The 14,110-nt window shown below is 36.3% G+C and overlaps 1 protein-coding gene across 4 annotated transcripts in view; it reads right to left on the bottom strand.

The window, feature by feature from the left end:
* The window catches only part of LOC136850252 (uncharacterized), a 355,341-nt gene that overhangs the window by 309,623 nt on the left and 31,608 nt on the right, over window positions 1–14,110 (bottom strand). For all 4 annotated transcript variants that reach the window (XM_067123923.1, XM_067123921.1, XM_067123922.1 and 1 more), the window contains exon 2: window positions 10,028–10,220. In XM_067123923.1, the coding sequence (XP_066980024.1) occupies window positions 10,028–10,189 (162 nt within the window). In that variant the 5' untranslated portion in view covers window positions 10,190–10,220. The remainder of the gene's footprint in view (window positions 1–10,027; window positions 10,221–14,110) is intronic.

The raw sequence follows: 14,110 nt of genomic DNA, 5'->3' as shown, positions 1-14,110 counted from the left end.
ATATATCATTTATAAACTAAAAATTACGACATTCGAAAAAAATATATTCATCAGAAATTATTTCCTGGCTTATTCACGCTATGCCGATCCAACGAAGAAATATATCTAATCATAATTTGAAGGTTTTTTGATGAAAACTCAATAATAATGCAGTTTACGTCGTTTTCAATGCACCCAGAGCATTAAAAGTTTTTATATTTTGACGATTTTCAATGATTTTCCGGAACATACGATTTTCGGTTAACTAAGCGAACCGGACGGGGACCGCCTGAATATATATATATATATAATATAATCCAAATTCAGTACCTGGGATATCTCCGTCGGAGAATTGTCGTCGAAGGGAATTTATATAAGTGATAAATGCATTGGAAAACCTATTGACAGCGACTCCAGTGGACGTTAACCATTGATGGCTCAATGGTTAACGCCCACTGAAGTCGCTGAATGGGTTTTCGTGTCACGGGTTCATGTCCCGACGATTCCAATGCATTTATCACTTATATAAATTCCCCTTTGACGACAATTCTCCGACAGAGATATCCCGAGGTAGCGTGAATTTCGATATTATCTTACATTTGTAGCTTCATGATTGTATATAAATCACAGTGTGATAAAACTTTCATATATATATATATATATATATATATATATATATATATATATATATATATATATATATATATATACATATATACAGTAAACCCCGCATTTGTGGTCTCACTATTCGAGGACTCACCAACTCACAGATTTCTCTGTGGAACATATACACACATTATTTGCAGAAAATTCGCCCAGTCACGGTATTTTTCACTGAGAAATATTCACTAAATACTGTATTTTCATATCATCTTCATGACTAAATGCACTTTTTGTGATAAAACTATCAAAATACTCAGGTATAGGCATTTTTTTAGTTTTTTTTGTGTTTAAACTATCAAAATACACAGTTCTAAGTGTTTTTGAGGGGTTTTAAGTATTTGTGGATTTTAGCTATTCACTGGGGGAGTACAGTATGCATCCCCGTTTAATACATATATATATATTTACTGCATATATATATATATATATATATATATATATATATATATATATATATATATATATATATATATATATATATATATATATATATATATATATATATATATATATATATATGTATGTATGTATGTATACATGTATATATATATATATATATATATATATATATATATATATATATATATATATATATATATATATATATATATATATATATATATATATATATATATATATATATAAATATAAAAGCATGAAGCTATAAATGTCATTTAATATCAATTCACGCTACTTTGGGAATACCCCCAATGGGGAATTATACCTCTCTTGGTGGCTCAATGGTTTGACCATCGGATGGAGTCGTTGGAAGGTAACATGTCAGGGGATTGAGACCGGTGGTGCCGATCCATTTATCATTTAAAAATTCCCGTTTGCTGATAATTCCCCATTGGGGATATTCCCTAAAGTAGCCTGAACTGGATATTAAACGACATTTGTAGCTTCATGATTGTATATAAATCAGGATATGATCAAAATTTCATATATATATATATATATATATATATATATATATATATATATATATATATATATACATATATACACAGGCAGTCTCCGTTTACAATGGGGGGTTCCGTTCTGACACTGCGTCATAAGCCAAAAATTGTCGTAAACCAAAATAATCGTCGAAAATTGTAAGAAAACCTTACTTTTAATCCTTTGAGTATCCTTTGGGTATCTTGAAAATGACATAATCTGCATTTTTATTGAGTCTTTCATAAAAAACTGTCCAAAATTTTACCATTCTGCTGTTTTGGAGAGAGAGAGAGAGAGAGAGAGAGAGAGAGAGAGAGAGAGAGAGAGAGAGAGAGAGAGAGAGAGAGAGAGAGAGAGACTGCTTCACTACTTATCCACCAGAAAAATGCTTCCCCATTTTTACTTTAAGTATCATCCTACATTAAATATAGCTTAAATTATTATCCTATTACTACTGTATTAATCTTTGAAATTATATTATTAATATCATTTCAAAGTCATCTTAAACATTAGTATCCTTTTCCAGCCAAAGAGAGAGAGAGAGAGAGAGAGAGAGAGAGAGAGAGAGAGAGAGAGAGAGAGAGAGAATTACCACTACAACTTACATTCAGCCATTCTTGTGCTGGCATGGGCAAAAGACAGAGAAAGAGAGGGAAAGGTTTATCTCTTAAATATCTCGAGCAACGTTAATCCACTTCTCTTTACTGTGGCTGACAACAAGAAAAAACTTTTTTCTTTGTCTTCCAAAGATGTACTACTACCTTTACTGTGCATTTTAAAAACACTATGAACACACACAAACACAAACAGTGTGCATATGTTAAGAGACTCAAATTAGCATTATCTTTTCCTGAGAGAGTGAGAGAGAGAAGGTTTGAACTAAGTATATTTTTATATATCTATCCATTTCCCATTCTACCTTCTGGCGCTCGCGAGAGAGAGAGAGAGAGAGAGAGAGAGAGAAATTGATCTTCTACCCTTGGTCTGAAATGTCAAGTAATTTGACATATTTGACATTTCCACCCTCCCCCATAGCTTCAAAGCTTTGGGCAAAGACAGGGTGTGATATTTCTTTGTTTAAAATTTGAAATAATTTACTATAAAAATGCGTATGTGTTGTAATTACAATTACAGTATATTATTATTATTTAATCTTATTAATATTTGAAAATTAGTACTTATTATTAGGCAAGTCATTTATCTATCATACAAACGTGGTTAGTCCTCACCATCTCCCACAAATTTGTAAAAAAAATTCTTGTGCCGTCATTCTCTCCCTCTCATCTCAGAGAGGGAGAGGGAGAGAGAAAGGAAGGAAGGAAGGGAGAAATTGATCTACTACCCTTGGTCAGAAATGTCAAGTAATTTGACATATTTGGCAGTTCCACCCTCCCCCATAGCTTCAAAGCTTTGGGCAAAAGACAGGGTGTGATATTTCTTTGTTTAAAAATTGAAATAATTTACTTTCAAAATGCATAAATGTTGTAATTACAGTATATTATTATTATTATTATTTAATCTTATTAACATTTGAAAATTAGTACTTATTATTATTAGGCAAGTCATTTACTTATTTAAATGTGGTTAGTCCTCACCATCTCCCACAAATTTGTTAAAAAATTCTTGTGCAGTCATTCTCTCTCTCTCTCTTATCTCGGAGAGAGAGAGAGAGAGAGAGAGAGAGAGAGAGAGAGAGAGAGAGAGAGAGAGAGAGAGAGAGAGAGAGAGAGAATACTACTCACTCTCCTTCTAGTGTATGAAAAGCTTGTGAGGTACAAGCTTTGTGGCTGGTCAAAATCCCACCCTTCTTGCCAACAGAATGTCGTCAAGGAGAGCGGGAGGGGGTTGTTACAAGTGTTATTGGCTACTGTCAGTCCTTCTGGCCAACAGCGTATCATTATGGAGAGAGGGGGTTGCTACGAGCTCTGTTATTGGCTACTTCTAATCCCTCGAGCCGATATTGTGTCGTCATGAAGCCTATGTCAAAGCAATAAAAAAATTGTAACACAACCGATGATGGACTTTTAGTATGTGTTATGTTTATATACAGTAATCCATATTTCTTTGAAGGATATATGCAGTACAAAGAGAGAGAGAGAGAGAGAGAGAGAGAGAGAGAGAGAGAGAGAGAGAGAGAGAGAGAGAGAGAGAGAGAGAGAGAGAGAGAGATATGGGCAGTTGGCCTTACTTAAATCTCAAGAGTGGAATTATTCGGGGGGAGAGACAGTGAGAGAGATAGATATGGGCGGTTGGCCTTATTTAGATCTCAAAAGTGAAATTATTCATGAATTATTCAGGGAAAGAGGGATATGGGCTGCTGACCTTACTTAAATCTCAAAAGAGTGAAATTATTCGTGAATTATTCGGGAGGAGAGAGAGAGAGAGAGAGAGAGAGAGAGAGAGAGAGAGAGAGAGAGAGAGAGAGAGAGAGAGAGAGAGAGGCTGAATGAAGTGACTGCATCAGTAAGCAGTTTTGTGATTTCATGGGATTTTAACTTAAAATTTTATCGATATTTTGCTGTGGTTACCTTAATGTTAATATTTGAAAATTAGTAAATAATTTATCATAAAAAATGTATTTAGTCATGAAAATAAATAAAAATCAGTAATTAGTGAATATTGCTCTATGAAAAAATCCGCGAATGTGAATTTTTTTCCGTAGTATGCATTGGACCGAGTCATCCGAAATATTACCATCGAGAATCATAAGAAATCCTCACTTTTAATCCTTTGGGTGTCTTGAAAACACGGAATCCTGCATTTTTATTACCGAGTTTTTCATTAAAAAAGCTCCAAATATTGACCATTCTGCCATTTTGGATGCATATTTCTTCTGTTCAGATCAGCATTGTCTGAAATACCGTTGAAAATCGTAAGTATACTTTACTTTTAATCCTTTTGGTGTCTTGAAAACAACGAATCCTGCATTTTTATTTCATTGAAAACAACCCTCCAAATATTGACAATCTGGCATTTTGGATGCATGTTTCTTCTGATCGGCATTGGACTGTGTCGTCCGAAATACCGTCGAAAATCATAATAAAACTTTACTTTTAATCCTTTGGGTGTCTTGAAAACAATGTATCCTGCATTAATATTGAGTTTTTCAACAAAAAAACTCCAAAATTTGACCATTCTGGAGCCATATTTCTTCCGTTGGATTGGTGTTGTCAGCATCGTAAACCTGGAACATGCGTTGTAACCCAGGAAATAATTTTTTTGATGAATATATTCGATAAGCGTTGTAAACTTGGAACGTTGTAAGCCGAGCCCGTCGTAACCCAGAGACTGTCTGTATGTACAGTATATATATTACATCCTTGGGAGGAGTAGCATATATACTGTGTGTATATATATATATATATATATATATATATATATATATATATATATATATATATATATATATATATATATATATATATATATATATATATATATATACCCCGAGACTTCCGTCTGTAAAATCAGTATAAAATCGTCAAAAATCATAAGAAAACCTTACTTTTAATGCTCTGGGTGCATTGAAAACGATGTAAACTGCATTATTATTGAGTTTTACATAAAAAAACCTTCAAATTATGATTATTCTGCCGTTTTGGGGCCATATTTCTTCCGTCGGATCGGGCGCATCATATAACATGCGTCGTAAGCCAGAAATAATTTCTGATGAATATATTTGAAAAGATGAGAACCTCGAACATATAACCGTCACAAACCGGGGACTGCCTGTATATATATATATATATATATATATATATATATATATATATATATATATATATATATATATATATATATATATATATATATATATATATATATATATATATATATATATATATATATATATATATATATATATATATATATATATATATATATATATATATATATATATATATATATATATACCCCCTCCCAAGGATGTATAAGATCTTACCTGAAGTCTGGTTAGCATCCTTGTTGTCAGCAGCAGAGAAGCTCGCTCCCTGCTCCTCTCTCTCTCTCTCTCTCTCTCTCTCTCTCTCTCTTAGCTAATCTGTCTAAAGTTATGTAATTCAAATCCTAACTAAAAAATAGCGTTCATCAAATAAGCTCGATAACAAATCATGCCAAATTAAATTATGGAAAACAGACTAAAATTCATCAAGCATTACCTGGAAGGAAAAAGAGAAAAATTAATTGTATAGCAACATGATACGAAGGGATTAATTTCTGTCCCCTATTGAGCCTCCACCCAACCCTCATTTCTCCTAAGTCTGTTATACATAATTATCAAAGTCATTTTGGTCTTGTGTTTCATTTCCATGACCATTTCCCACATCCACCATTTTAAATGCTCATTGCACAGGAGCATATCTCCCCAAATTATTCATGGGTCCATTTGAAACTTTCCTGGGGAAAGACAAAACCATCACTATTAAACTCCAGCTTATAAACACAAAAACACACGATAAAATGTTAAATAATATTAAAATAAAAGAATAATGTAAAACTTGTAAAGGTTAGTAAGTTTAAAGTTCAACACTTACTTTCTGCAGAGGGAATTCCAATTTCCCTCGTGTTCCCACACATGTCCAGGAACTTCTGATTCTCTTACAGGAATAAAAAACTTTCCACCAGAGCTCTTGCACCTTAGCAATTTCGTAATCCATGTATGCATGTATACTTCCGTTTCACACCCTAACATCCAATTATAACCAGACCAAAAGATTCCGTGTAACTTTCCATCATTGCCATGTGATCCTGTATCTAAGCTCCCCACAAATCATATTCGAGTCATCTGCCACCTAAATACTGAACTGATTTCCGGTCTCACGAGGGCAGAATTGAGATAGTTTCTATCTGGAAGAAGAGTGCTGAATTTCTACCAGAACTGCTAAGTGCTGAATAATTATTAGAGACACCTGCAGGATCACTGAACATAGCAATTGTTCATATATTACAAACATTATCACATGTCCACGTAATAGGAGTTTGGTCCACCTATCGCTGGGTCGACCCTGACCCGGGCACACTGATACACTTATACGGTACTGACTCACAATTAATAGTCATACACACTCATGTAGGCTGCTTCTCCTTAAGGTGGCAAAGTTTATTGCTTCTAAAAGCAACAGTCACCATCATAATTGTAATAAAGCACCAAGGACACACAGGAACACTATTTTGTGCACCCGTAAAAGTTCAGCACATGCTATGTACCCCATATATGGCAATGCAAGCAATGTTGTAATCTTCATCATGGCCCGTAATTCTACAGTCACATGCTGATTATGCATATGCGGCATAAAGATCCTCACTGAGGAGTTGTAGATCCTCTTGCGCATGTCAACAACTTGCGTAGGGACTATCGTGCACACTCCATCAAAGTTGTAGACCCCTCTAGAAGAACAAAGGAGAAGTGTCGTGGCACTGCATCGGTGGTCTGCACTGCTGATAAGAACTGCTGAAGATGTTTCTAATGGCACCCCCTTGTGGGGTTTTTGGGAGTGGTCAACAGGAACAGTTCATCAGAATCATGTCATCGGTCAACTTAAAATTTCTTAACCCCTGGAACTATATTCTTCATAACAAACACTCAAGTTATCCCAAACACAGTCGATCCCCCGTATTCGCGGGGGATATGTACCACAACCACCTGTGAATAGCTAAAATCTGTGAGTACTTGAAACCCCCTCTAAAAATGCTTATAAATACCAAATGTATACTTAAAGTATCATCCTACATCAAATATACCTTAAACTATTACAATATCCTATTACTGTAGTATTAATCTTTGAAATTATATTAACATCATTTCAAAGTCATCTTAAACATTTTACCCAAAAAATAATACGTATGTACTTCTAACCTTTCCAACCAAAGAGAGAGAGAGAGAGAGCGAGAGATATGAATTGAGTTGCTTATATCAGTTAAACAATAAAAAATGTCAATACTGTAATACAGTATATATTATGTATACAGTATCTTTCTAAAGCCTCGATGGATCAGTCGGTAGAGCAGCGGCCTAGGATTTCGCAGAGGTCCGTGGCGCAAGTTCAAATCTGCAGCCAACTGGTCAGAGAAGGCGGACACTTTGCTATCCGTGTAGACACCCCGGGATTACGTATGTAATCAAAGGATAGATTTGCTGAAAAGCAAATGGGTGTTACAGACTAATACACACATAAACAAAGCCACTCCAACATCTTCTAAAAACATAACAGACACCTAACACATCTCGAACTGTCGACCTAACCGCCCAGTTCTCCTCCCTGCTTGGGAGAAAGGGAGCTGGGGATTGGTACGATACACCACGTACACATCGTTACCGGGGTCTAAGCAATGTCAGGCAGGGCAGCCGATCAAGGCTACGGCCTACACCAACGCCAAATCAAAAAGTCCTTCATAAAGAAGGCATCATGCTTACCCCATATAAAAATGGGAAAAAGCATGTTAAAACGAAGAAGATACTATGTATATCTTTCTATCAACCACTCTCCCCTTCTATCTATCTATCTCTCTATCTAATTATCACCCTCTCACCTTTGGTGAGAGAGAAAGAGAGAGAGAGAAACCACTAAGTGGGCAACATGTATTTGACCAAGAGTGGACAACACTTTCTACCCTTATGGTCAATATGTCAAGATATTTGATATATTTGACAGGATACACCCTCCCCAACTCGCTCCAAAGCTTTCGGACAAGACTGGGAAAAAGATGAGGGAAAAAATTTATTGAACTAAAATCTTACTAATTCACTAAGTCGACGCCCCAGATTTGCGGATTCACAATTTGCAGACTCAGCGATTCATGGGATTTTCTGTGGAACCCATCTATAAATTATTCACAGGAAAACTCACCCATTCGTGGATTTTATCTTAGAGCAATACGCTGTATTTTCATAATATTTCATGACTAACTACTTTACTGTACGTACATATACATTTCATGATAAAATAATGATTTACAATATTAATTTTCAAATATTAATATTAAGTTTAATAAGATTAAATAATAACATTAATAAAAATAATAATCCTCTCTCTCTCTCTCTCTCTCTCTCTCTCTCTTCCCCCCCTTCCTTTCTCTCTCTCTCTCTTACTGAGATGAGAGAATTTCTATGCATATATACATATGTTTATTTGTTTTGTATGGTAAACAAATTATTTACTAATTTTCAAATAATATTAATATTACTAATTTTCAAATATTATCAATATTAATATTAATATCAATATTAATATTAATACAGTATAAAGAAAATATAGTGAATCAGTAAGATTTTATTTCAATATAAATTCTTTCCCTCATCTTCTCCTGAATGGGTTGGAGCAGGGGGGGGGGAATGGTTACGAAAAATGATAGGAAATACAGTAATTTGTGAATATTCCTCTAAAAATAAATATTGCGAACAGGCAAATTTTCTGTGAATAGGCGGGTCCACTGTGTGTATATATATATATATATATATATATATATATATATATATATATATATATATATATATATATATATATATATACAGTAGAACTTAGGTCCTCGAAAGCTAATTCGTTCCAGAAGTGTCGAGATTCGATTTTGTCGAATTCTGAGTTAATTTCTCCCATAAGAAATAACTGAAAATGGATTAATCCATTCCTGACCACCAGTCATTACCCCAACCTTGCCTTTCTATACAAAACTTTACACGAATTACAATTAAATAAGTTCAGAGTTGAATAACTTACCGTATCAGAAGCACTTTTTACATTTTTAAATGCTTACTGTATCAAAAAACCGAGTGCCATAGGCTAGGCTAGGTAGCCTACAGGCACTACCAAAATGTACTGAAACAGGTACACATGAAAACTGTTGTTAATAATGATAACATTGAAAAACAAGCCAGATTATCACATTAAATTAATAATACAGTATTTATAAACCGAATTACTGTATGTCTGTTATCATAAAATTAAGAAAAATGTCATAAATTACGTCGGAACTCTGGTTTGTTTATATCTGCCACAAGCTGCCGAGTTCCGATGTAATTTAGGAAATTTTTCTTAATTTTATGATAACAGACATACAGTAATTCGGCTTATAAATACTGTATTATTAATTTAATGTGATAATCTGGCTTGTTTTTCAACAGCAGCAGCAGCAGCATGTGTGGGCTTTAAATGCTTTTAAATAAGCATGGGAAGAACTCCACCAACAACGCCAACTAGTGGCAGCCGCCCGAAACTCTTTTTTCTACAAACATCATATGATTCATTGGGTCGGATTCCGGTTTGTTGTTTGAGCTCCGACGCAAAACTTACTCAACATTTCGTGTTGAAATCCGATTATGTCGAGTTCTAGTACAGTCGAGGACCGAGGTTCTACTGTATATATATATATACTGTATATATGTGTGTTTGTGTGCATGCTTCCATATTAATACTGAACAGACTACTGAACAAGGAGAGCTACAAAATACCTGTTGATGTGTGGTGTGAGATGGTGTTATATAAGTCTGCGAAGGATTCATGGTTTCCATAACATTTTGAGATCCTGCTGGAACATTGCTGTAATGTTGAGCAGAAGATGCAAACCCAAAGGAATGTGTATCACTTGGAACTTTCTGAGAAAACCCCTCCATCTGCTTCTCACGAAAGCTGTTGGTGCCTAACCTGGAACATGGTATGAAAACATCAATGTATGTTACTCTACTATATAAAGTACAACAAAAAAACCTTGAGTGAATGCACAAATACAATGAACCAAGACCCGAACAGCAACTTGAAACACTTACGACATTTGGAAAACAATAAGTCTGCTAATTCAGAGAATATCTACAAGTGACAATAAGTAGGTTAGCATATGGAGGACGCACTTCAAATATCTTCTCCATGTGAAAGTATCTTCAATGCCGAGGGCCTTATCACAGGACAGAAATTTTTTAACTAATGTCAGAAGTTGCAAATATAATTGCAAATAAAAATACAACAGGCAAGGACTGCACTAAGGTTTGTTGCAATGAATGGCTTTTGCATGGAAAAATGCTGAATAGCATCACGATAATGCTTTACTCATGATTCCTTCAGTGACAAAGGAGAAACTGCCAGACCTGCAACTGATTAAAATGAACACTTTCAATGCACTGAGACTGCCAGAAACTGTAAATCTTGAATGATCTCCTCATTCAGATGCAATTAAGGAAAAGTACACCGAGATAAAGAATAAACTTTTTTAAGGAACATGCAAATTTTCCCAATAAAATTTATCATTTGGATACTTACCCACTGTTAATGATAGTTATATCTTTGTGCTGGCAGTGAGATTGGCATTCAAAATACACAAGATTGTTTGGTTGACCTGGATGACTGTCTAGCTCACCTGTTCTCATCCAGGTGCATCTCATATGTTTTAACTCTCTTTGGAATTTTTCTTGGCAACCCATTAAGCTGAGAGAAGGATGGTTGGGTTAGTGGAGTTGGACAAGACTACACTCAGCCCCGCAAACTAAAAATTTCTTACATGCAACCAATAACATTCTTACCTGATCTGGGATCCTTCTCAAACAGCACTACCACCAGATGATGGATTCTCTCAGGGAGTAAGATTCTCGGGTATGACAAAGTAAGAGCAGCCTTTTGGAGAACTCCATCTTTGTAGAAGCAGTGCTAATGAGACCTCTGTACCTGGGTCTGACAGCCCAACAAATGGCAGTCAGAACTAAAAGAACACCTATTGATACATAGGTATACTCCTATACAAATATATAGAAATTTTTATAATAAAATTTATTTTTTAAATACTACTTACCTCTCTATTATGATAGCTGTATTTCCTGCATCATGCGAGAGGACAACAGTGTGAAAAGTAAAAAATTAATAGGATACTCTAGTTTAGTTTGAACTGTCTGTTGACTCATCCCTGTAGGGTGGTCTGAGAGTCTATAGTTTTCCATTCAGTTTTTTCTTCTGTCCACACGAGTGGGTGGGGCTTGATGCACATGTATGTATTTAAAAACTAAATATAATCATAAAAATTTCTATTTTTAAATGAATCTTACCTACCATGATAGCTGATTCCTGCACTGAGCAAAGGAGGTGGGAAAGGTGCGAGGACAAGACGCTACTTACCTAATGATTAGTATCCGTCTGCCGGTACTGCCGCCAAACGAGGACTAATTCATCGGGTAACAAGACCTCTGAACAATGCTGGAGGTTCCTAGCTAGGGATACCACTCACCCTCTGATGCAAGTTGGACACAAAGCCTTGTGCCTAGGCCAGCAGAGGAACAATGGTAAAAGAATGAAGGCCCTTACCTAATACAACATAGGTACAGTACCTTCATGCTCCCCAAAATTCAACAATTTCCTAACTAAATAGGAAAGATACTGGATTTCCACACCTCACAGATAGTGCGAAGCAACTGTGGAGTTACACCTCCTTAAGATCCTTAAGGAAACTGAAAGTGGTCGTTACCACTCACACATAGTGAAATCTTACTTTAAGCAGAAATAAAAAAGATAGTCTAGATTTGCATGTGCTTCTCTGGTCAGAGCCTTGAACAGACAAGAAATGGCATTCTGTGACAAGGGTAAGTCAGGTTTTCTAGGGCCGCAAAAAAGGTTGTTGACATATTCGTCTGATTTCCCTAGTCCTTGGCAAATATACAAAAAGTGCTCTGACTGGGCATAGCGAAGTTTCTTCCACATCTGGTATCAAAGAGGACAGACTGGGGATCACAAAAGAGCAATGCAGAGGATGCGACTTAAAGTAATTCTTGGCCCAGAAAAGGGGTAGAAAAAAAAAAGGACTGCTCCTTGGGTGGCAAAGCCTACACGGCATGAGAAAGCCTGAAGCTCAATACAGTACTCTTTTTGTATAGGACAAGGCTAACAAAAACATTTTTCACTGTCAAATCCTTAAGGATAGTTGTGCTCAAGGGCTCAAATGGGGGCATGCATAAATACTTAAGCACTACATCCAAATTCAAAACCGGAGGTTCAATTGCAGACTTAGGAATATCAACTGGGAAGGAGCAGAAGGCCTTCTTAATACTGTATCATGTTAGATGAAATACCTAGGCCAGCATGCCTCAATATAGAAGCTAATATGGATCAATATCCATTAATGGCAGGGACTGAAAAATGTCTGCTGTAGAATAAGTAAAGTAAGAATTTAATGATGTTATTCACAGAGGTAGAGGTGCAGGAAAGCCTTATAGAGGCGCACCAAGCCCTATATACTGCCCATCGTCTTTGATGCAGTGCATTAGTCAACTCCCTTCCAGAGTTAAGGATAGACCTTTTGCACTCCTTTGAAAAACCCCTTGCTCGTAAGAAGGTAGTCTCTCCAAGCAGTCAGCTGAAACATGGGGAGAGTTTGGTGAAACCTTATACCTCCTGGCTGTTTGAGACCTTTCCTTGGTGGAAGAAGCCATGGGTGATCTACTGACAGGGGCAGGAGGTCTGGGAACCATTCTCTGCATGGCACCACGAGTCACTAAAGTCATGTGTGAATTCACTGCCATACAGAATTTTGCTAGCAATCTTTGTATCAAAGCAAAAGGGGTGAAAAGCATAGAGGTCTAGATCAGACCAGTCTAAAAGCATTGTGTCAACTGCCAATGCCTGAGGATCCTGAACTAGAGGGCAGTACACTGGATGGCAATTGCTGAACCTGTTGGCAAACAGGTCCATTAGAGAAGTCCCCCAAAGCTTCCACAGAAGACAGAATCTGGTCCATCCTGCTCAGTTGGTCTGCCACAATGTTCATTTTTCATGGCACAAACTGGGGTAACTGAAGGATCTTTCTTTCCTCTGACCAAGTGAGAATGTGATTTGAAAAGCAGAACAAAGCTTCTGACTTTGTGCTTCCTTGATTGCTCAGATATGCCAATGCTGTTGAACTGTCTGAAAAGAGTGCAACCTTTCTGCCAAGTACTAGATCTTCTAATGCTAGGAGGGCCTTCCACATTGCCAACATCTCTAACCGAATGATACGGGGTTCTTGTTCCTCTGTGGACCAAACCCACTACATGCCTGTCTGCTACAACCGCTCCTCAACCTTCTGATGATGCATTGGAATATAACATGAGGTCTGGGCTTTTCAACTGGACAGACACTCTCTGCAAAAGCCAAGGTTGATGGTTCTGTGGTGGTGAGAAGAGGCCTGTGTTTTGAAACCAATCATATTTTTTTATTTTTATAATTCTGTGTCTGTGTGTTGGTGTGTGATTGATTATTCATGTTGTCTTTTCTGTCTTTTACTTGCAGTTTCCTGAGTTTGTCAGGGCAGTGACTTGCTACCCTTCACCCCAGTGTGTAAGCAGCTTGAGAAGATTGGTTACTTCCTTAGCAGAAACTATTTAGGTGTAGATATTTACCAACAAGAACCACAGTGGGAATAAGTCTATTGGCAACTGACAAAACAGTCGAAAAGCTGGTGAGACCGAATACATTTTTATGTTCCATTCCAAGGTACACAGCAATTACTGTACTTAAGAGAGTGTCTGTCCCAAATGGGATGGGGATCAGAGAAGAGTGAGGTGCTTTTGTGTAGAGAAGAC

This window comes from Macrobrachium rosenbergii, chromosome 21 (genome assembly GCF_040412425.1).
Source record: "Macrobrachium rosenbergii isolate ZJJX-2024 chromosome 21, ASM4041242v1, whole genome shotgun sequence".
NCBI lineage: Eukaryota > Metazoa > Arthropoda > Malacostraca > Decapoda > Palaemonidae > Macrobrachium > Macrobrachium rosenbergii.
The sequence above is the reverse complement of the archived record's forward strand: the minus strand, read 5'-3'. Positions and strand labels throughout refer to the sequence as shown.